The sequence below is a fragment of the Vipera ursinii genome, assembly GCF_947247035.1.
Source record: "Vipera ursinii genome assembly, chromosome: 1".
Lineage (NCBI taxonomy): Eukaryota > Metazoa > Chordata > Lepidosauria > Squamata > Viperidae > Vipera > Vipera ursinii.
The window spans coordinates 304724590-304749144 of NC_139512.1; the positions used below are offsets into that span (position 1 = coordinate 304724590).

Genomic DNA, 24555 nt, shown 5'->3' on the forward strand with positions numbered 1-24555 from the left:
TTAAATACTGAACATATTAATATATTACTATTGATTACATAAATTTCCCTTATAATAGTTTCCCTCAAAGAACAAAATATTTTTTATACTCTTGAATATTTTGATTCAGAGTTTTTGGTCTCATTGTTATTCCAGATCTATAAATCGTTTGTAGTCCTTGATGATATTCTGTGTTCAATCATAAAGGAATGTTTAATTAGTATTTTGTCTGGGGTGTCCTCCCATCACTTAAAGTTAAATATGAATAAGATTGAGATAATTATTTTGGCTTGCTTATTCTTCCTATCCTTGTAGTATGCCCCTAATTACCTTCCAGGCCTTCTAGCTTACCCCTATTTCCTTTGTTCCAGCCTCAGATTTTGATAGATGATCAGTTGACTCTGTGGCCAATTACTGATATTATAGCAATGGTCCCTAATTTTCATTTGATGAAATTTTATAGGATCTTTTGATTTATGACAGATGATACAGCAGCTTCATTGGTATATGCCTTTGTTGTTTCACACCTGGATTACTGGAATAGTCTTCTGGCAGATGTTCCCTATTTCTATCTTGATCCCTTGATCCTAAAACAGTATTGTTCAGGCTGTTCTGAGCCTTCCATACTATTCTCATTCATTTTTTTATAGTGCATGGCTACTCACTGGTTCCCTCTTCAAACCAGAGCCAACTGGTTCTTGTATTTAGAGTACTCTGATTACAAACACCTCAATATATGCCTGCCTTTATTTTACCCTACAATACTATTCATTCCTTGCTGTAAAAGTTTCTGGGCAGTGCTTCCAGTTATGGCTTCCAGGTTCTAGGCTTCAGGGGATCTAGCCTTCTGACTCCAGGAGTGATGACAAGCTAAACAACTTACCTGAGTTGTAATATATAAACAAAGTATATATTTGATTCTGCATGTGACAACAGCAGCAAGACCTATATTTGCACAATATTGGAAAAATGAAGAAACACTAATGGAGGAAGAAATAATTTTAAAAAATACTAGACAGCAGAAATGGACAGACTTACTTTGAGGTTGAAAGAAAAAGAAGAAACAGAATATTTTCAAACTTGGGACTTATTTTACCAATGGTGGAGAAACGAAATAGGGATTAGGAATTTAATTTGTATTAGTGAGTGATGAACTCAGGCAGCACCTTTGTTGAATAAACACTGTTGAATTGTATTAAAAAATCAATAAAAACTTAAATAATTTTTTAAAAAAAATTATCTCAAATTAAAAACAGAAAAGATAGACTTCCTTTAATAATGTTTCACCATTTGCCTAAAGCAATATTGGTTATTACTTAATTTCAAAATAATTTTCATAAAATATTTTGTTTCAATTAATTCATAATTATTGCAATGATCAAACATTTTACCTTTTTCAAGAATATGAATTCTTTGCATGAATATGTTAACCTCACTTTGAATTATATCTACATCAAGATTCCAAAAGATTGTGTGTTTCCATTTAAAGATAAGTCTTGCCCAATCTTCATGTGAGTCCCATAACAATTTACGTAACTGTAGTTCACTTTCAATTTCTGAGAGTTCAGCATGCACTCTCTGAGAATCTCCAGCCTGACTTCTGTGAGACAGCTTTTCTACAGACAATGATTTCATGTCACCAATGGCACCATCAAGCACATGCTGGTAATTTGCATAATTTAAAATTTTCTCACTGATAATTCCTGCTTCTTCAATAAGATTTTCAATCATCTCTTTAGCTGTCTTAGGCAAGGTTTCACTAAGGAGAAGTACAGGATTTCTCACCTAAACAACAAAGTGAATAACAATGAGAAAAAATAATTATAGTTGGGCAAAATTAAGGAAAATATTTTTTAAAAATTCCAAATTGGTCCATTACATTAGTCCATTAGTTGCCTATATCCTCCTTCAGTACAACATACATTCTTTCTTTCTCTTTCCAGAGAAGGATGGCCATATTTTTTTGCATAATTGGGTGTGCAGGATTTCATAAAGCCCATAGTTTGGCGATTGCTGTTTTCATTTTATAATAGAGATACTACATAGAAAAGGGCAAGGAGTGCTGCTCTTACTATCATTGTAAACAGTAAAATAAAGACAGAGGATTTTCCCCATAGTGGAATGCATTCAATTTCCCAATCAGCAAAAGTAGCTAGACAGTAGAGGGAAGAAGATTAAATTCTCCTATTCTTCTGCCTTTCACACACAATTGCTACTGCATATGCTATAGGGCTAAAGGAAGAAAAGGAAATATGGGAGTAGCTTGGAGGAATAATGGGAGAACAATTGACATACACAGGAGAGAACAAGCAAGAACTTTTTCCATTATTGTTAAAAAGTATGAAAGCAGGAACTTTTTTCATTATTGTGAAAAACATGAATCAGTCAGTGTTTGCTTATTGCAGTTGAAGTGGTTCTTAATGAGTGTTATTTCTAAGTCAAGATCAGGTTAACATCAGTATTTACATTCTGTGTAAACCTGAAATAGAAATAATTTCTAAATGACATTAAAAAAATAGAAAAAATCTGAGGTCATACCAAATCTGGCAAGAGTTGGATGGAGGCATTGCAACCATCCTGGCTCTCCTTGACTTCTCAAAAGCCTTCAATACCATTGAACTTGGTATCATTTGGGGCCAACTATGAACTTAGCACTGAGTGCACAGTTCTGCACTAGATTGGCTTCTTTTTCCAAGGCTTTTCCCAGTTGGTATTGATAGGGTACTCTTTCCACTCCTATTTAACATCTACGTGAAGCCACTGGGTAAGATCATCTGTCACCATGGGTCAAAATATCACCAATATGCTGAATGCTTATGGAGATTCTCACTCATCAAGGACAGGGTTGTCCCAAAGGTACTTTTCAAAAGGCAACTAGACTTTTTTCCCTTGAAAAGTTTCACTTCTCATACAAGAAGCTTCTTGAGTTCTGACTAATTGGTGAGGAATAGAAGATAAAATCCTTCTATGCTGTCACAGCCCTCTCAGGTGACTAGAGGCTATAGCGGCCTGGATGGAGAGCAATGGGTTATGACTAAATCCTGGCAAGACTGAGTGATTTTGGGTGCATGGAGCTTCAAGATGCATGTCTTTAACATTTTTATCACATCCAGAACCAATTAGCAACTTAGGGGTTCTCTTGGACTCACGACTTCTGCTCAGAAAAGTCTAGGAAAGCCTTTGCACAGCTTTGGTTAGTGCATCAGCTGCGGCCATTCCTGGATCAGGATTCCTCATATTCAGTTACTCAAGCCTTCATCTGGATTACTGCAATGCACTTTACATGGGGCTATCTTTGAAATGTATTCAGAACCTCAACTGGTACAAGGTATGGCAGCACCAGCAGTCTTTGGGGGCCTGTGGGATGAACTATGTTACACTAAAGCTTCTTGAACTGCACTAGCTGGAGGTTTGCTTCTGGATGCAGTTCAAGGTGTTGGTTGTGACCTTTAAAGCCCTCCATGGCATAGGTCCAAAAATTTGATGAATCATCTCATCTCACTAAGATAAACTGCCTTATTTATGTCAGCAAGGAGACCAGCTGCGGATCCCATTGTTCAAAGAACTCTGATTCATGGTATCCAGGAAAAAAAGCCTTCTCTGCTATAGTGCCAGCCCTCTGGAACATCCTGCTCCCCCTCCCCCGGGTGAGATTTGCCTCTACACTCCTATCCTTCTGCAAGGGCCTGAAGACCTGGCTCTGTCAGTTGGCCTGGGGACTCAATAGGGGAATACATAATTGGAGGTGGCTGCTAGACTAACTAGCTGACCTCACCTCACTCCTGCGCTTCCTGTTCTCCCTTCACTCAACTTTTTAATGTTGTATTATTGTACTCCCACTGTTTATTTTTATCATTTTATTCCTTAACTATTGTTATTTTTAATTTTTTATCATTTTTCCATTTTATTGTTGTAAGCTACCCACAGTAGCCCCACAGCAAGATGGGCAGCAAATAATTTAATAAACAAACAAAATAATAGTAGTTGTATGTATTTTTGCTTTCGTATTTTTTACCTTGTTACTATGAAGCAGATACAAATATATTTGTTATTATATTACCTTGTTTTTGTATTCTTTCATTTCAACCTGTAAATCATCCATAAATTCTCCCAAGCTTTCATTAAACTTTATAACATAATCATCCTTCATTTTTTCACAGATAAGGATAGTTGATTGAAGATTCTGGAGGGTTCTCACAACAGTTTGATAAAGAGCAAGCTGCTTAAGTGGAAGAAAGATGTTATAATCACTTGCAATGAAGTGGAGCTCAGAAAGATACTTATATTCAATCTTTATGTTTGGTAGTTGTGAGGAAATTTCCTGAAGATATAGTAAATGTTCAACAAATCCATCCACTGTTACTAGTTCTTTGTTTAATTTTGCTACCGCTGATTGGATGACCTAAAAGTAATGAAATAGTAAATATTTAAAAATGTATTCAAAGTTGTATAAAATACATATCCAAAGATATATAATTATTCTTGTTATGGTAGTATCCCAACTATTGTAGTATCCCAACTCCTGAAACTTTTGATCACAACTGAAATACAGTTTATTACTTTATTTACTAATTTCTCCAACTGTTATATATTATGAGGTGTAGATACCCATATGCATAAATCAAATTAAAACAGTAACAATAATTAAAATAATAAAATTAAAACAATGACATTAATGATGACATAGAATATGATTATATCTATACTACACTTACACTTTATGAAACACAGATCAGGTTTAAACAAATACTCTATTAGTAGAAAGAAGTAGATGACAACATTTCAGCGCCCAAGTCCTGCTGGAATGATTAAGTTTCTGTAGCTTTTCTAAATTTCAGTACTGCCAAGATCATATGAATCTCTGGGGAATGTTAGAGGAATATAAGAAATTTTCTTCAGAAAGAATGAATTTGCGGTATAAAGAAAAATGGTTTTCTATCAGCATCAGAAGTTTAGTACTGCAATATTAAAATTGATAGCTAATTGAGAGCTGGTACATAGATGACAACTATGTAATAATAAAAATGGACCAACTAGAGGACACATATGAAATCATCAACAATATCTTCAAATGAGGATCATTAGGAGAAAAGAAATTGTAAATTAGAAACATAAGCCTATTGTAAAACCACTCATGCCAACCAAGTGTTCTACTACCAAAGTAACAACCAAGGAATTCCTCACCCAAGGAATCTGTGTAAGAACACTATTTAAATGAGCACAAACACAATGCAGCAGCCCTGAACATCAGAAAGAACTAGATCATCTATACAACATCTTCTAATAAAATGAATATCAATACAACTTCATCAAAAAGTGTTTAATCATTCAACCCAGTATAGCACAACAAATACAAACTGTGAAAATGATAATACTGTCATACATCAAAGACATTTCAGAAACTATCAACAGCTTATTACAACCACATAGCATCACTCTAGCACACAAATCAATTAAAGCCCTTGAAAACAAACTAAAAGACCCAGCAGCATCAGAAGAAAAAACAGGAGTTGCCTACAACATATAGTATAAAGACTGCAACAGCTACTATGTAGGACAAACAGGCAAAAGACTAGCAGAACACATCTACGAACACCAACTATCAGTCATAAGACGTGATGAAAACTCATTAATTTCACAATATATGAAAAGACTTAATCATAGTTTCAACTGGGAAAATGTGAGCAGCCTAGACCAAACCAATTCCAAAAACACTAAAGAATTCCTGGAAGCCTAGCACTCAGACAAATCAACCATCAACAGGCACATAAAGATACACAACATGTCCATACCATTCAAAAGATACAATAAAAAAAGAAACAAAGGTCCAAAACTCCTCTTTACCAGCAATCAACACCCATAGGTGCAGAGATTAATATCAAGATTAACATTAGACCAACAATCAAGTACCAAATAATACTCTAATCAAGGAATTACCAGTACAGACAAACAAGCTATCAGTAAACAACAGGCCAATCAAGGAACCACTAAGACCACTCCCACCAATACTGACAGGGCAGGCCACTAATATATAAAATGAGAGCAAACCCTACTCCCTACTGATGATGTTATCTAGTTTGGTAATGAAACATCTGCAAAAAAACAACAAAGCGCAGAGCACCAAGGACCCTGCATTGATAATTAATCACATCACAGACAATTTTGTTGACCCTTTGTTCTGACATTACAAAAAAACCAAGATACATTTTTGTACTAACCATCATAAGTTCAAACTATTGAAGTATTTTTTATGTTTATACAGTAAAATAAAGCACAAAAAGTAAGAATCATCAAAATCATCTTTCTACGTAGTTATAAAACTGTCATTATTGTGACTTTTAACTAGATGAAACAGTGCATTATAGGGCTACAATTTGAGAGTTTTGAAAAAATTCAGAGAAGAGCAACTAAGACGATCAAAGGCCTGGAGACTAAAACATACGAACAACGGCTGTAGGACTTGGGTCTGGCTAGTCTAAAGAGAAGAAGAAATAGGGAAATGATAGCAGTATTCTAGTATTTGAGGGGCTGCCACAAAGAAGAGAAGGTCACGTTATTCACCAAAGCACCAGAGGACAGGACAAGAAACAATGGTTGGAAACTGAGCAAAGAGAGAAGCAACCTAGAATTAAGGAGAAACTTCCTGACAGTGAGGACAATTAACCAGTGGAACAGCTTGCTTCCTAAAATCATAGGTGCTCCATCACTGGAGACTTTTAAGAACAGGCTAGACAGTCACTTGTCTGAGATGGTATAGGTCAGGGGTCGGCAACCGGAAAAAGGAAAAGAGCCACTCAGAACCGGTTCCATCACACAAACAAAAAAGTGGGAGCTGCAAAAAGTACGCGCGCGTGCGTCCACTCACGCGCATGTGCAAGGAGGCACCTGCGCGGCGATGGGTCTCCCCTTTGGAGAGGTGCGCGCCGTCCCATCCGGAGACCTGCCGCGTTCGTCAAACGGGGCCAGGCCGGCGCACGCAGGGGGGAGGAGGCAATGGGGGCTTTTGTCATAAGAACAGCGGCTTTTAAAAGTAGGAGGGTCAGAGTGCCGCGGGCAGGTCCAGAGAGGCGGGGGACGAAGCCCCGCTTGCCTGGAGGGGGGGCAGAGAAGCGAGTTGCTGCAGCCCACCTTGGGCGGCTCCCGCTCTTTGTTCAGGTGCCAGCATCCCAAAGAAGCCCAGCCAGGAAGCCCACCCCCGCCCGCTTTTCCGGAGGGGGGCAAAAGGAGGGAGCACATCCCTCCCTTCTTTGTCTGCTCCACGGCTGCCCTGCAGAAGGGGAACGCCTCGCGTGCCCAGCCTGGCCCCTGGCCCCGGTGCAGGGGGCAAGAGAGGCGGCATTTGGGCCGGGCCAGAGGACGAAGCCGGACTGTGCGAGCTGCGCTCCCCCTCCCTCCGAGCAGAAACCCGGTCCTTGCCGCTCCCGAGGATCTGCGAGGCTGGGGGAGCCGCCCTTCCCCTCATTTGCCCCGGCGGACGCTCCTGGCGCTGTTGCTAATGGGTGCGATTCCAGCCGGAGGCGTCAGAAAGCCACCGCTGTCCTTGGGAGAGGTGCGCACGCATTCTCCAAACCGCCGCCATCCCGTTTGCACAGCTGCCGTGTTTGTCAATGTTTGACGAACGCGGCAGGTCTCCGGACGGGATGGCGGCGGTTTGGCGAGTGCACGCGCACCTCTCCCAAGCCGCCGCCGTCCGTTGGCAGGTCTCCGGATGGTGGCGGCTTGGGAGAGGTGCGCGCGCACTCTCCAAACCGCTGCCATCCCATTTGCACAGCTGCCGTGTTCGTCAATGTTTGATGAACGTGGCAGGTCTCCGGACGGGACGGCGGCGGCTTGGAGAGGTGCGTGCGCACCTCTGCCCTTCGGAAAGGTGCGTGTGCACCTCTCGGAATGGGCGGTGCCACTCTCCATTTGGAAAGGTGCGCGCGCACCACTGCCCGTTCGAAGAGGTGCGCGCGCACCGGGCGGCTGGGAGCTGCAGGAGACAGCTCAAAGAGCCGCATGCGGCTCCGGAGCCGCATGCGGCTCCAGAGCCGCGGGTTGCTGAACCGTGGTATAGGTTCTCCTGCTTGAGTGGGGGGCTGGACTAAAAGACCTCCAATGGAAACAGCGCCAGAGAGGCCTAGGGGAGAGTCAGTTGGAGCTGCAGTGTTGCCAGGACTCTGCTGAGGGCTGAGGATCGGTATGCACAGCTCCAGCTAATTGGCACTTCTGGCAGCCTCTGACATCACCAGGAGCAGCAGACAGGCCTTGGGGTGTTTGAGTCAGCTGGAGCTGCAGAGGCCTGAGAATTGGAGCAGTTCCAGCTGATCAGAATTGTGTGCAGTGGCCAACCAGGGAGTGGTGACTGCATGGGAGAGTGAGACTGGGATAGTGACCAACACTGGAACTCTCCCTGAGCCCCAGAGAATGGTGCACCTGGAAGAGAAAAGGAGGAGGAGGGAAAGAGAGAAGATGTTATAAAAGGAGGAGGTTTTGGCAGAAGGGGGAGAGAAAAAAAGATGACAGGGAAAGAGGATGGAGAAAGAGAGAAGAGGAGAGGCTTCTCTGAGAGAAGCAGCGGGAACAAAGAGAGGAGAAGAGAAAAGACTTCTGAGAGAGAAGCAGTGAGAAGAAAGAGAGAAGGAGAAGAGGAGAGGCTTCTGTGAGAGAAGCAGAGGGCTCAACAAAGGAATAGGCTGAGAAAGAGAGAGCAGAAGGAGAGGAAGAAGGGCTGACCAGCCACCTGACCACCAAGGTAGTGGAACATATTAATAAATATGGATAAATTTGTTATACGTTCATCAGTGCAAAGGGAAAGTGATTCAGCAAAGGAACCGCCACTGGAAAATTAAAACTGGCACTTTTTTCGGGTCATCAAGTTTTTGACACCTTGCAAGGCACTGGTGGTACTCGAATATTGTTATGTCCTAAAAGTGGTACAATCTATGAAAAGGTTGAAAAGTGGCTTCCGGTTTGCCGACAGCCATAAATGGACGCCTGGAGGATGGCTCCCGTCTTCCACGTCCAGATTCGCATCGCTGGGGGGGTCCTAAAAGGACCGAAAAGACATCCTGGTGTCCAGACAGAAGGGATTTTTGCAGAAACATGGGGGGGCAGCAACCCCCTCGTTAGTGCCTGCATTCCCTTTGTACCGGTGGACGAAAGACTGACCATAGGAATATGGTCAGCTTCTAGGCTGCAGACAGCCGAAGTCAAAGCTACCATCAGGCAACATTAAAGTAGCGTGGAAGAGACAAGGGTAAGATTCCTTTCTTGTACCTTAATCATCTTCTTTTCACCTAATTAAGCTGCTAAGTACTTTCCCCCTTGTGAAGAGGGAGGGGGAATTTAACCCTCCCTTTGGAAGGCGGCGAACAAACTCAGGGGTGTTTTTTTTGGAAACAAAGAATGTTTAAGAAAGAAATAACAAAAGAAAAGAACTCTTAAAGTACTTGGGGGACACCCAGTGGCTAAATTTGAAATTGAAATTCTGACTTTCTCTTTAAAAAAAAACCAAGAAAATATTTAAGAAAATAAGATAAAGAGTAACCCTGAACATCAGATGTGAAAGCTTACAATGGAAGAGTTTCAAAAACAAATTCATGCTCTGGGAAATATCTTACCAAACTTATCAGCTCCTTTCTACACCTGGCGATGAAATAAGAGCTTTTGGGAAAGAATTAGAAAGTATCTCGATGAAACAAACTCAAATTCAAACTGTGACCACAAATAATATTTTACTGGGATAGAATTTAATAGAAGAAATTGAACAATTAAATACACTGACAGAAGAATCAAATAGTCAACAAATACAGGTTTTTAAAGATGGTGATGGAGAAAATATGGAAGTTTATTTGAACCAGGACAATTGTACCAAGAGGTGAAAATAATAAGATTTGGTGCTGTTGGCAGATTCTTTAATTCTTCAATGGTGGAGTCTGGAGGTCCACTTCAATATGAAATAGTAATACAAGAATGCTTTGATGACCCTGAGGCAAAGAAGCGTAAAATGGCATGGCAAAGGAAGAAAGCAAGAATATGATTGAAGAAATATGAACTGTTTTAGGAGGCCAAATAGATAATATTAAAATAGACAGGATGGTACTGGGACTACGAGAATGTTTTGATGAATAGATAAAAATATTAACTAACAAAAAATAATAAAAATAAAAAATAAAATACAAATGTATGAATATTAACATTGAAATATTGAGTTTTTCTAAATGATATGGGTTAAGATGTATACATGCTAAAAATGATAGAATATAACCAACATATTTGGATGCAAAGACATGAAGGATGTTTTGAATGTTAAAATGGAACAAATTTTGGTTAATTTTTAATATGTGGAAACTATAAATGAGAAATAAGAATATCTTATTGCCCTCCTTATTTTTTATTTTTTATTTCCTTTTCTCTGTTTTTTTCTTTTCTCTTTCTTTACTTTTTTCTCTCCTCCTTGTGATATGTATTTTAATTACTACTATTTTAAATATTGTATAATTGTTATAGATATGGAAATGACATAAATGAGAACTGGATTACACTACTAGATATTGAAGAGAATTGTATAAAGGAAAAAGATTTTTTAGTGATATGAAATTGAGAAATCTTAAATGTTTTAATTTTAATACCAATGTAAAATTAAACTAGAAAAAATAGATAAGATGTTTGATGTTTTAAAGATGGAATGTTAAAATATGAAATATACTAAAAGATTGATGGATATATATTCAAAAAATAAAATAAAATAAACTATTAAATGTATGATGGATAGCAATAAGAAATATGTTAATTTAGATAAGAGATAATATATATATCGAAGAAAAAAGAGAGAGGAAGTATTGGTTACAATAATGTGGAGATCTGTAATAATATGTATTTGTTTGAAATGGAAATATTGTAACTCGGATACCACGTTGCTTCTTAAAGATATTATTGTAAATGTTGGAAAACTAATAAAATATTATAAAAAAGAGAAAAGATTGAAAAACAATGCACTAGGGTTTCATATGAACTCTCACTATCCCATGGATTTCTAATTTCATAGAAAATTATCTGGGACCCAATGAAGTTGATATATCATTTCCCATATTAGTTTAGCTCAAAATATGAATCCGCCCGACTACCCATTACCCTTCCCTCTGTCCACATTTCACTCTAACCTTCTGCAATAATTTACCAAAATGCAACCATCTATTGGCTATCTCATTTCAATTGCAATATAACCAAACTAAATTTTGATCTCCAGTGCAACTAATGATATCTTCCATATAATGCACTTTGGTCTAAACATTTGTAGTGGAATAGTTGGAATAGAAATTTAAGAAATTAATTATAAATAAAAATTATATACTTACTTCAACAAGATGCACATTCTTTCTATCAATTGCTGAATAAAAACGAGTATGAATAATGTCAAGCAGACCCTCAAAATATGGCAGGCAGGCAGTCTGAAAGTTCAAACTTTTGACTCTAAACAGAGAGATACGTTTCTCAATAAGCATACATACAATCTCCTTTACATCAGTTGTATAATTTTCTAGAATATTTCTAAACTCCTTTGTAGTCATCTCTCTTTGCAATGCTGTTATTTTGTCTTTTGTATATTTTGCTTTATCTACCATAATGCAATATTCGATAAAGTTTCTGCTGTAAGATTCTACTCGGGCCAGTGAAGAACTCTGAAGAGAAAGAAGGTCCAGAATCTAAAAAATTTAAATGGAAACAAATTATGGCATTCACATTAGAATGGTGGAGATTTCCTCTGATTAGCTTTTAATTTTGTAGGAACTATATTCTAAGTAGACATAACTTATTAACTTTAACCTTATGTAAACAAATTGTGCAAATAACATTTCCTGCTAACTTGAGCCTCAGAACTAGAAGAATTCTGCCAGAGTTTATAACCTGAATAAAAAGACCAAGGGCATAAATCTTGTGCACAAGACTGAAGAAATCTACATGATCTTGATCTTTAAGTTCAATTATTGTAAATTTTATTCAATTCCAAAGTGCACTATTATGAACAAGGGGAAAAAATCTTAAACATATATAGGAATAGCTAGATTTCAGTTAATGGGATGGGTGGTATTTTAATGCTTGTTTTTGTCATGGTCCTTGGCTGCCACAAGTATATTTGCAATAGTGGCAAATTTCTGTAGCTCGAGTGTAGGATGAGGGTGAAAGTTCATTTTCAGAGCTTGTGGGTTGGTTCCTGAACATTTCATTACCAGACTAGGTAATATCTTCAGCAGAGTTTAGGGGATGTCAGTGTCAGTGTTCTGTTTATAAGGGCTTCAGGTATAGGTGTGTCAAGTGAGGGTCTGTGATGGGTCTTGTTATGGATTAGGTGTGAATCACCAGTGAGTCTGGGAGGGGGAGCTTGTGTGGGTTGGTTGAAGGTTGGTGTTGTCTCTGGTTGGCTATGCGGTTGGTTTGGATTCTGAGGGGTTCATAGGCTGTTTGTAGGTCAATGTGTCTGTTGATAGAATTGCTTGTGGACTTTGATGAACTCATGAGCGTGGCGGGTAGTAACGTGGCCGATGATTTTTGTGTTGCTCCAATTGAACTGGTGCTGTTTGGTGTCAGTGTGGGTAAAGATTAAGGATTTGGGATTGTGGCACTTGACTGCTTGCCACTGTTTGTAGATCCTGTTTTTTAATTGACGGAGTGTGGCTGTGGGTTTGTGGGCTATTGCTATTCCTAGGGGGTGAAGAATTCTGGCTTTCATTTCTGACACCCCTTTTGTATATGGTAGGGTTAGTTTTTGCATGGTGGTTGGCTGTGTGGTGTTTTGCGGTTTGGGTAGAGTACTGTGTGTCAGAATATGAAGAAATTAGAGTTTGGAAAATAGTTTGATGGAAGCAGCAGATTCCAAAAAAGATCTCTTAAGAGTTCTGATAATTAAGATTTACAAGGAGATTGAAGTATTAATACAAAATGTCTAGTGTTAATCTGATAAACCTACATGTAAGGGAAATGGGTGAAAGAATATTTCTTTTGCTCTCTTGATATAAAGAAAATGAAGCTTTATAAAGAAGGGTGGGCTATATCTATTGATTGTTTTGAAAATGGCTACTTATCAATTTCTTATACTGAAATCTATGCATATTTATTTTTTTCACATTTTCTTCTTAGAAACTTTGTTCAGCCAAATATTGGTAGCTTCAGTTTTAGGAGGCCACAAAAAAAGGATTTCAAAGATTATATGCAGCCCATTGTCCATGGTTTGAATCAATTTAAAGATAAGAAAAATATAGATCAGAAATATATATATTTGGCACCAAACTGTTACCCTCATATAGTACAACTTCTGAAACATACATTGTTTTGGTAATCTGGATCTGTCCCAAGAATGAGATCACAGTTTGGCCATGGTGATTGATAATGTCCTGGTTCAAAATCTGTGTAATCTTCACATTGCTGCATTATTTTATGTAAAGACTGATCAATGAAGATTGAAAGCCGAGAATCCTGAGAAAATGGTGTAACTTGATCTAATGGAAAATAATTTAAAAATATTTTCAAAATTAGAATTCATTGTAAAACATTTTTTAATTGAAAATTGCTGGCTGAGCACCCATGATGGTAAATACCCTCAGGACTTTTAACTATTATAACTGAAAATATAGATGTAACAGAAATATCAATTCAGTTTTTTCCAATAATTCTCATGTATTTGAAGGTCTAGATTTAATAATTCACTGGAATATACAAAGACTTGTAGTGCCTTTTTCTTAGTGTCCAAGGCTTGAACTTATTAATTTGGAGCTGAAGCTTGGCAAATTCCTGTAAGTGATTATACTTTATGTAGGCTTTAGAAGAACTGGAACATTTGAAAATAAAAGGTTTTTTTAATATTGACCAGGATGTTTTTGCAACGGATATTTTTAAATAAAACTTTTATACAGATTTTTGAAAACTACATTTTCTATTAAAGACTATGAACTACATTAGCAAACAGAAGCACTGTCCGACACATACCGTAGTCAATTGCACTGTCATATGTTTTAAATTAAGAAAGCAATCTTCTGCATATTTACTTAAAATAAAACTCAATTAAACACAATGTGTTAAGCTTGTAATGTGCTAAGCTTGTAAGCCGCCCTGAGTCTTCGGAGAAGGGCGGGATATAAATGGAATTAAAATTAAAAAAATAAAATAAAAATGGTACTTGCTTTTAAATAAATATGCATATGGTCATATATGGCCCTGGACCCAAAGGCAGTTGCAAAGTTTTCTTGGACTTGCAAATTTCTACAGACTATTATTTCCTACTTTTACAGATTGTTTTACCCATAACCAATTTGTTAAACATGGGAAAAGCAATGAAACCTAGACCCAATCAGCTGTTAGGTTGGACCCTTGAATGTCAAGCAGCCTTTGAAAACCTAAAAATACTTTTTTGCTAAAGAACCACTGTTAAGGCACTCAAATCCAGAGAACCCTTTCATAATTCAAGTGGATGCTAGTGATGTGGCAGTGGGGGCAGTACTGTTGCGAGATCATGGACCACAGAAACTTTTCATTTTCCGTGCAAACTCTGCACCTGTCTCCTGCTTCCCCCAACTCTTTTCTGCCACCACCAGAATGCTATTTATTCAAACTGAGGCCTTGGGGAGAGGGGGAGCTCCATCTGTGAGCAAATGGGGTGGTTGAGAACCAGTGAATCACTGCATTTTCAAGCATTGCATTTGCACACAGACAGCTCCCCATCTCCCCAAGATCTCCATTTGAGTAAAAGGTGTTTAAGTGCCTAGGGACACTTGGAAACACAGCAAATCACTGTGTTTTGAATAGCCCCATAGGTGCTGAAACATTTTTTATCCAAACAGAGACCTGGCAGAGATTGGAAGCTCCATGTGACAGCTAATGGGGCGCTTCAGAGTGTTCCTCTCTGTTTCTGAAGCACCCCATTGACAGCCACACAGAGTTTCCAATCTCTGTCTGGTCTCCATTCAGATAAAAAGTGTTTCAGGGGCAGTGGCTTGGGATTCTCTGCTCTGTCCAAGTGGAAGAAAACGGAGGCACAGAGCAGGATTTCTCTAAATAAGGCCAGCGCACATGAGTGAGCAGTGCATCTGTGTCTGCTTGAGAGCAATCTTGCTCTGTGCCTCTAGTTTCTTCCTTTCAGATGCAGCAGAGAAACTCAAGTTGCTGCCACCACTTGAGTTGGGAGGATGACAAGGAGAAGATCGATCAGGATTTGGGCTACCGGCCGGTCAGGCAAGGAGCAGGTTGGGCTGGCTGGCAAGGGGAGATTGTGGCTGCCACTGCCTGCTTGAGTTTGTCTGCTCCATCCGAGTGGAAGGAAACAGAGGTGCAGGGTAGGATTGCTCTCAATAAGGCCAGCGCACATGAGCGAGCAGTGCGCCTGCATCTTCTTGAGCGCAATCTTGTTCTGTGCCTCTGGTTTCTTCCTTTTTGATGGAGCAGAGAAACTCAAGCCACTGCTGCGGCTTGAGTTGGGAGGATGACAAGGACAGGAGCAGTCAGGATATTGGCTACTGGCTGGTCAGGCAAGGAGTAGGTCGGGAAGCGAGGGGAGATCGTGATTGTTAAGGTGGCTGCTGCCACTGCCAGCAGCTTGGAGCAGGTGCAAGTGGACCTGCTCATACATTACTTACCAATGATATTTTCTAATCCATCTACAATCCCTTGTAACTGTATTGAAAATGTTTTTCTGTTAGGAATAAGTGATACATCTGTAGAGAACTGTAGAGATCTAGAAAATAAAATATTGCATTTTTATTGGCTAAAGACATTCAAAAAACCTGTGACAGTCTGAGGATCAAAATTTGAATCTTAAAATAAATATAAGATAGTTCATGAGAAGTTCTTATTTTCCTACTTTCCCAAACTACAAAATGACTCTTTGGAATAATCTTGAATGGGCCATCAGGTGACAGCTGGGAAAATCAAATAAAAAATCAGATATATATCCTAAGTTAAGGAAGTTCACAGATAATTTGTCACCTTTCTTGTTTTTGTGCTGTTTCTTACACTTGGAAGAAGTGTAAGTGCTGCAGTTGTTTTCAGGATAGTGAAAAACATAAGATATCTCATCAGAAGAACTTGATTTAAGTTAATTTATCTCAGATGGATTAGCTATTTTCCTTGGAGATTATGGCAAAAGTGGTTGGAAAGGAGTAAAATAAACTGTGAGCAAAGAAGAAAAATGAATAATGAAGGAGATGCTATTCCAGGTTTCTTGTGGTCTAGAAACTACATCACTTTTCATTCTTTTACATAAAATATAACTAAATCAGGATTTTTATATATATTTTTATATAATTTCCTACTAAAGTTTTTTTTGTATTATCCAATACTAGTGAACTTTCTGTGAATTTCTCCATTATTTTTATTTCTCTCTGGATATACCGTGTTTCCATAAAAATAAGACCAAACTCATTTGTTCTCATCTGTCAGCCATACCCTTCTGAGATTCGAACCTGGGCCGATTGCACATTAGGCAGTTGTTTTAACCTCTAGGCCACAGGCTCTTTCTCGCTTTGTTAGCTGAGAGACAAGGGAGATATGTGTTAAGTATTTTAGAATACCTTGCCAGGCCCAAATACGGGCCAAAAATTTTTTTTACGCAAATAATGAGTTGTCACAGTTGCCTAATGTGCAATCGGCCCAGGTTCGAATCTCAGAAGGGTATGGCTGACTGATGAGAACAAATGAGTTTGAAATGGCCATATTAGTCTCCCTTTAATTTTTTGTTAGCAATCCAAAAAATTCACACACACACACACACACACACACACACACCAAAAAACTCATCAGGGCTTATTTTCAGGTGATGTCTTTTGCGGCTACCTGCAGGAGAGTGGGTGTCACACCAGTGGTGCAGCAAATTGAAGTGAGGCAGTTTGGGGGATAGAACTGCCCTATGTGCCCCACACCCGCTTATCTCAGGCCCTGCAGCCAGGCCACTCTCCACTTGGTGACCTCGCCCTGCCTGTTCAATCACCCAGCTGCCTGCCTCACCTTGTGGTGGTGGCATCAGTGCAACACATGCTCTCCTACCCCGTTGTGACCATGAGCAACCAGGCAAGTGGGCATGTTCGTGGTGAATGGGATTGCTGTTGCCTGTGCCGCACAAAGTGAGGCAGGTGGTAGGGCATGGGTGGCCTGGCTGAGAGAGCCCTGAGGTAAGTGGTGTGGGATGCATGGGGAAGCTCCACCCCCCTATCTGCCTTGCCTCAACTCATGGCAGTGCACTGTTGCGACACATGCTCTCTTGTCCTGTCGCAGCAGTGAGCAACCAGATGGTGGGATGGAGTGAGCAGGCTCTTAACTAGGGCTTTTATTAGGTGCACCTATAAAAATCCTGCTAGGGCTTATTTTCTGGTTGGGTCTTATTTTGGGGAAAACATGGTATATTCTGCTGCATAAAGCTATTCTCATGCTGATGATATGAGTGAAAGCATATTGTTATAAAGTATTTGCATTTAAAATACTCTTGCCACACAGATAAAACTCAATAAGCCATTAAAATAAATATATATTTGTTTTTATTGTTAAAATCAAAATACGTTTTAAATTATGCCTACCTCTCATATGTGATTAGTTGGTTATTTGAATCAGAAATCAACTCTTTTCCTTAAAAAGTAAGAAAAACAAAAATAATCCTTAAAAGCTAATAATTCAAACATAATAAACTGAGTCCTTCTCATGTTTAGCACAAAGATAGTAAGTAAACTAGCTAATTTCTCTTGGGATCAAATTTGCAATTCCCTTTACATTTCCAGAAACTGGGAATAGCACCATAGCACCTTTTTTGTTTTTCAAATGTTAGCAGTTCCACCTCAGTAATATTGAGATGAAGCATCTTGTTTGGACAGTTCTTCAGGAAAGAAAAAAGAACATTGCCAAGTAGCTGTCATGGAGAAAGAGTCTGCCTGCCTGTGGCAACAAATGAAAGAGAAGTCTAATAAGCTGCTGTTCTTGGCAAAGCATAAGATTTCAGAATTTGCCTGTTTTAAAATTGGCCCTATAAAAATAGAATAAAAAAAGAATATTGTCTTGATATTACAGAAAGAGATATCAATTTTTTTATTTTAAACTTCATATTATTTTTCTTCTTAAAGCTGCTACTCTTCTGTGAGAGAAAATAGTCAATTATCTTATATACAGTTTCAGCTGAATTTATAAACTCTGGTTTCAGCCATACAAATCTGGTAATCTTAATATTAACTTGTTAAAAATATTGTATAGTTTTGACTGATAAAAAAGAAAAAATCTGACAGAAAATTACATTTCCTATCTCATATTAATAATTCTTCATACTTTTTCTCAAATTTGGTATTGGAATGGAACAAACTCTATATAGCACAAGTACTAACTGTAATCTTAATGTCTATATTCCTACCTACTTTGCATGCTCTTTCCCAGACCTCTCCTTGGCATCAGAAGGAGAATTACCACTCACTCTCTGATCAGCTTGCTGGCTTGTGAATCTATAAATATGATGTATCACATCAACCTCACAATGCATTGCAGTTAGAACATCTCAGAGCAATGCACACTAAGTCGATAGTGTGCAGTGTGATAATTTTGCTCTGAAGAACCTATTTCTAAATTGTAATGAGACAAAAATTCCAAGTAATGATCAAAAGGATACAGTAGTCAGTTTCAAATCTAACTACCCAAAGTGGCTGCTTCATTCTAAATTGTAATGGGGCTGGCCTGCCTCATGACCAAGATTGTGGAACCAAGAGGCAACTGTAAATCACGAGCACAGCTGTTGCTTCAGTAAGAAGGAAGAGTACAATCTTATCTCTTTGATGAGACCTTATACATTCAGAGAAAGTACATGAAGAAGATTAAAGGAATGTTGCAGTGTGCCAAACTAATTTTGACATTACCTTTTTATTGTAACATACAAAGAAGAAAAAATATTAGGATCAAATGCAATGAGCCTTGATGGAAGTGTGACTTCCTTTGAAGGCCATCTGCTGGAAGACTAGTGGGCTTCCTTCTGCAATTATTTGGCCACTGTTAAGGATAGACTGCCAGAAGAGATTTCACTGCTTATGTTCCTTTGTTAAAACCACAGAAAATTATAAAAAATAAACCATATAGATAGAGTATGCACCTATTCAGAATGGTTTAATTTTTATAATAGTCTGTGGGGAAAGGTACTGATTCAGCAAAGCCATGATGGAAAGTAAAGGTCAGTATCTACATATGATGATCACAAAATACGACTGATTGTGATATTGTAATTTGCATGTGAGAAGACAGGAAAAATATATCTGTGAAAGGTATCTCAGCCCAGAGAAGGAAAAGGGATGAGGGAAGCATCTCAGAAAGAACCCTATCTTGTTTTCTGGAAAGTAAAAGAAGGGAGAAATGCTTTCAGACTTGCAAGATTTCATTACTATAATCTTACAATTAAGGTAGTATTAGAATTCATGGTTTATGTTTGTCTGAATTATTATGAAAGGCTGACAGATATGGAATAGTAAAAAGCAAGAAATAAAGCCTGAATTTTTTTTTTAAAAAAATGCTCTATTCTGTTCTTATTAAACTAAGAAAAAGTGAAAAGATGTAGTAGATTCTTACCATGTAGAGTGAAATTGATGAGTATGTGTACAGAGGTTACATTGCAGGGGGGGACGACCCTCCAAGGATTTTACAAAAAAGCCTGCTAGATAACATGAATGGATGGGCCTGAATGAGACAACACTGTGCAGAAAAAATGATAGGATCATTTGGGGACCCAGGAATGAATAAGAAAGATTGGTGAGCATCTGCTAAAAAGGGATTATTCATTTTGAACATATAGTTTAAGCATGTCTCTTTACACAAACACAGACACACTCACACATACATACACACACAGCAACACACAGTGCAATTTTATAATGGGCATGGGGTTGCAGACCAAATTTCTACTTTTCAGCAAAGCATCAAAAATGTACAAATGCAAGTGTTTATTGTATGTTCGTGAACTAAAAAGTATATAATAAAATAAATGAGCTTGAATTATGGTATGCTTTACACTGATAAGAAGGTTGGTTGCTGAATGCAGAAAGTAAAGCACATGTAAGAATGGAATTATTACTAAATGATTCAACACTAAGCAGAAAGTAAGATGAAGATGTGTGCTGTCCCTTTTGTAGTTTAATATATTTATGATAAATATGTAAGGAATTCTAGTGAGCAGCATAATGGCCTAATGGTGAAGATGCTGTTGTGACTCAGGGCCAGCCTGTGGTTTCGGCAGCCGGCTCAGATGTGTCGGATGACTCAGATGAGGGGGAGGAGGACCGTGTGGGAGACGAACCGGTTGATGATGGCCTGGAGGCTTGGCAGAGTTCCCAGCCGGGGCCCTCTTCTCAGCTGCGTGAGCCCGATAGTGCGGAAGATGATGACCCACAGCTGGCCCTGTTCAAGGACGCCCGACGCAGGAGGCAGTCGAGCAGGAACAAACAAAGAAAGAATGTGGGACTCCTCGGGAGGAGGCACAGGGAGACCACGCCCTGAGCTCTCTATAAAAGGAGTGTTTGGGGAGGGGCTGGTTGCTGAAAGCAACTTTTCCGCTTGAGAAGACAAGCTCTAGTGTTTTTGTTAACTGCGTAATAAATCTTGGCGGATGCCTTTTAGCCTTGGACGCTCTCCAGTCTCTTCTTTCTAAATAGGGGTTTGCCTTTACAAGGCCAGAAGAGGGCTGGTTCAGAACAGATGCTCACCTCCCACTTGGAAGGTTGAAAGTCCATCCTAGGTAGCAGATGTTTCTCTCTCATAGTGCAAACAGAAAATAACTGCTGTAAACTCCACACAGGTGTTAGGAAGGGCATCCAGCCAGTAAATGCTCAGGTCCATTCAGATGCCCTGACTCTAGCCCGAATTAAGGAATTACAGGGTCATAAAAAGAAAAAAAATGTATGGAATGCTAGCATGCAGAAATAAAATAAAATTACAGCTTTTGAGAATAAGAGAGTTGTAATTTAAGGTCTTTTGAAACAGTATTGCAGAAGACAATAGTGGCATTTTCTTTATCACTAATTTTCTGAATCCCTTAATTCTATAGCTTACATTAGGATAAATGATCCATAAGATTTGTTCCAAGTATATAGGAATTTAAGAAAGAGAAACCTAAAAGATGCCTATTTTTTATTTAGTGCCTGCTTTTATAGTCTGCAATTCCGTATCCCATGAAATTCACTTGGTTCAACTCTATAAATTTTTAAATGTAAAATAATAATATGGACTTTTCCTCTTGTATTTATTGAGTTCAATTATTTTTGAAATCAGTGCTATATTATTTTATAAATTCATTTCTTAGGGTATAATGCATCTAATCCAAAAACAGATTTAAAATTTAAAATAGTAAGTTTAATCTATTGGCACTTGTAAAACATAATATTTTGATGGAGATGGGAGAAAGATGGAATACTGAATCTGTCCTCAGATAAGAGGAATTGCATGAGGCAATCAAGATTCAAGGCACAAAATTACAAGAACACCTGCAAATGAGGTCAAAAGAGTCAAAACAGTGGTCATGGCAACATGCTCAAAACTCTTCTCCTTTTATATTTACCTCACACATATAATAGACATTGAAAAGGAGTGAGGGTCTGATTGCATAGTGGTTTTTCTGGATTTATTTTACTCTTTCCCCTGGAAATTGCTGCATGGGTAGCAAGTTACCTAGGCTTGCAAAAAATATATTTTCCAGTCAACAGTTATTCTCCAAAACCTTTTTTGATTTTAACTTAATTAATGTTTATCCATTAACTTTGACAGCAAGGCCCTATGGGTCTTTAAAACTTTATTTCTGTAATAAAGTACTTTCTGAATAATTCCTGATATATCTAGCATTTTCACATATTTCTGATGGCTGATGACTGAAGGCTGTACCAGTGGAATCTGGATCTGAGTCCTGAACAGAGGGTGATGAATAATGAAAATTGATTGTAGCCTGGCTCATCTGATGCAGAGGACTTGGCAGGAGCTCCTAACCTATCTTCCTCAGAGTAATAGATGCTAAATTCTCAAAACTGTATACCATATGGGACTACCAAATGAAAAATTATGAAGACACAGTGTCTAAGTAGTTAAACTTACTCAAATTTTCCTATTGCACAATAAGTTTGGGTTTCATACCAAGTCAGACTACTGAACCTTAAATCCAGTGTTCCTTTAATTGCTCGGCATTTTGCTGAGATTTTGTGAACAATCCTGAACACATTTAGGCAGCCAAGACTCAGCCTTTAAAGATTTATGCATCACTTTAGAATGTAAAACAACAGACCGAGTGGGTGGGGAAGATAAATGAAACTACAAGATTAATTTGTTTATCATGGATTGTTTTAGGATCTGCATAAAAATCAAAATATTTCCTTATATTGTAACACCACCACTATTGCCTATTAGCTTGATATATGAAATAATTTTTCTTACAGAAATAGCAACTATGCCTGCAAGTATCATGTATTTCTATCCCCAAACCAGTGGTGGGATTCAGCCAGTTCGTCCACTTCAGCAGAACTGGTAGCTAATTTTTTGTTGCACAGGTCCAGAATGGACGTCTGGAAGCGGCATCCACACAGAGAACCAGTTGTTCACATATTTGAATCCCACCACTGCCCAAAACTATATAGTTACTTACATAATGCTTTCTGTCAGTTTACCTATTTGAAACAAATTAGAATGTAAAGGAGGTTTCTCTAAATAGCATCTGTAAAATGTTTACTTTTTTTGTAAACATTGCTTCCCAACAATTTGAAAAATTATGTACGTCTCTAAATCTGTAAATGTTCCTGTTGCACAAACTTTGTTCATATCTGTTTGAATCTGGGTAGTTGATACTTACAGAAGAAACAACTGCAATTACAGTTGCTACTGAATTCTAAATGAAATTAGAAGTTGCATACATTTCTTTTTCAAAAAAAAATCACAATTGAAAAGGTCTAAAGTGAAGCAGATATTTGTCTCAAATGGAGAATCTATTTCCTCAGAAATGCTAACCATGCCTAAAAATTCTGCTAAACAGAAACAGTTACAGTTATATATGACTGTCTCTTTCTAGTCAATTTGAAACATTAATCTTGTCTTGGTTTCAAGTCAGACTCCTGATTCAATCCAAGTTAAATTATCTACATTTCTGAAACACTGTACTGGATATAAACTCAATCTTCTGATCAGTATTCATTCTTTAGAATTAATAATAGAATGGAAAAAGAAATTAGAGGAAAAAGAAATAACATGGCAAGAAATCTAGCTAAAACATAGTACCAAAGAACACATATTATGATACTACCAAAATAATTGATAGAATAACGGTGCAACTAATTAACCTATGAGCTTTGGCTCTGGGCTTTTGTAGTGTACAATGCAGCCTTATTTTCAAAAAACCTTATTAATCTTACTCAATGGCTTTATTTTTTCTTCATTCCTGAAGGTACCCAAATTTCCTGTAGTATTTTCTGATTTTTCTTCTACCATCTTCAAACGAGATTTGCTACCATCTTCAGAGATTTTCAAACCCTCATCAAAGTCTAATGTTTCTTTAAAAGATTCTGCTGAAGATGCTATATGATCATCATGATTTTGGTAATATTTTCTACGATCCTCCTTTTCATAGGGAATTCTCAGACAAATATTTATTTCAAATATTGGGGAATATTCCTCTTCTCCTTTTAGTTGCTTTTTCACTTCTTCTAGGATCTAAATTTATATGAAAGTATAATAAAAATAGAATTTTCTTTTAAAAAATCATGCAAATGGAGCATTGAAAATAAAATATTTTTAATTTAAAACAAGGAACAAATAAAAGCAGAAGGTTGAAAAAAATCCATTATTTTTGATTTGATGCTAATCAACAGAGAAGACTACAATGTGATAATGTGCCTTTTCTGCTGTTGTAAAGGATGAAGACATTTTTCAGAAATATGGAAAATGTATTTAATCTTCATAAGTTTTTTTCATAAGGAACCATGAAATGATTTTGTCTTTGAAGGCAAGACTTTGTCTTTGAAAGTATAACAATGAATAGCTTTCAGCATATATTGAAACTAAAAATTTAAATCATTGAATTTAATCATTATAATACATATTAACATGAATGTGAACTATTGGATAATCAGTGTTGCAAGCTACCTTCATTTAGAAATGAATTCACCTTGTCTATATCACTGACAGTAACAATTTCACGTTGTGCTTCTGATTCCTTTGAACGGTGCAATAATTTCTGAGTGCCTTCAAAATGCTCATTTTCATAGGCCCACTGGCATCCATTTTCAGTCAATAAGCAAAATGCTTTCTCAATTGTATTTTTATATGCTCTGCATATGTGAAAAAATAGGAGAAATCCTAATGTATATTTTAAATAGCATAATTCGTTTTAATAATTGACAATACCTCAAGGTTACTTAATACATCAAGATGTTGGGGCAATACTAGGAGATAGTAGAATAGATATTTAAGACAACTCCCAAAATCTTCCAGTCAGAAAGGGCTTACAAATAGTGAAGGCAGAGGAAGTGACCATCTTGAACCATGGACACATGTGAGAGATAATATTATAGTTTAGTTATAGATATTTCCTTTGTACAGGAATAACACTAGCACATGCAACTC

General features: G+C 37.9%; 1 protein-coding gene across 1 annotated transcript in view; it reads right to left on the bottom strand.

Moving 5' to 3' along the window:
- The window catches only part of DNAH14 (dynein axonemal heavy chain 14), a gene marked incomplete at both ends in the record, with an annotated part of 211297 nt that overhangs the window by 150412 nt on the left and 36330 nt on the right, over positions 1 to 24555 (bottom strand). Inside the window, 8 exons of the mRNA XM_083377402.1 lie at positions 1371 to 1764; positions 4040 to 4381; positions 11319 to 11666; positions 13285 to 13457; positions 15588 to 15685; positions 17520 to 17568; positions 23346 to 23643; positions 24098 to 24260. Coding sequence (XP_083233528.1) covers positions 1371 to 1764; positions 4040 to 4381; positions 11319 to 11666; positions 13285 to 13457; positions 15588 to 15685; positions 17520 to 17568; positions 23346 to 23643; positions 24098 to 24260 — 1865 coding nt within the window. The remainder of the gene's footprint in view (positions 1 to 1370; positions 1765 to 4039; positions 4382 to 11318; positions 11667 to 13284; positions 13458 to 15587; positions 15686 to 17519; positions 17569 to 23345; positions 23644 to 24097; positions 24261 to 24555) is intronic.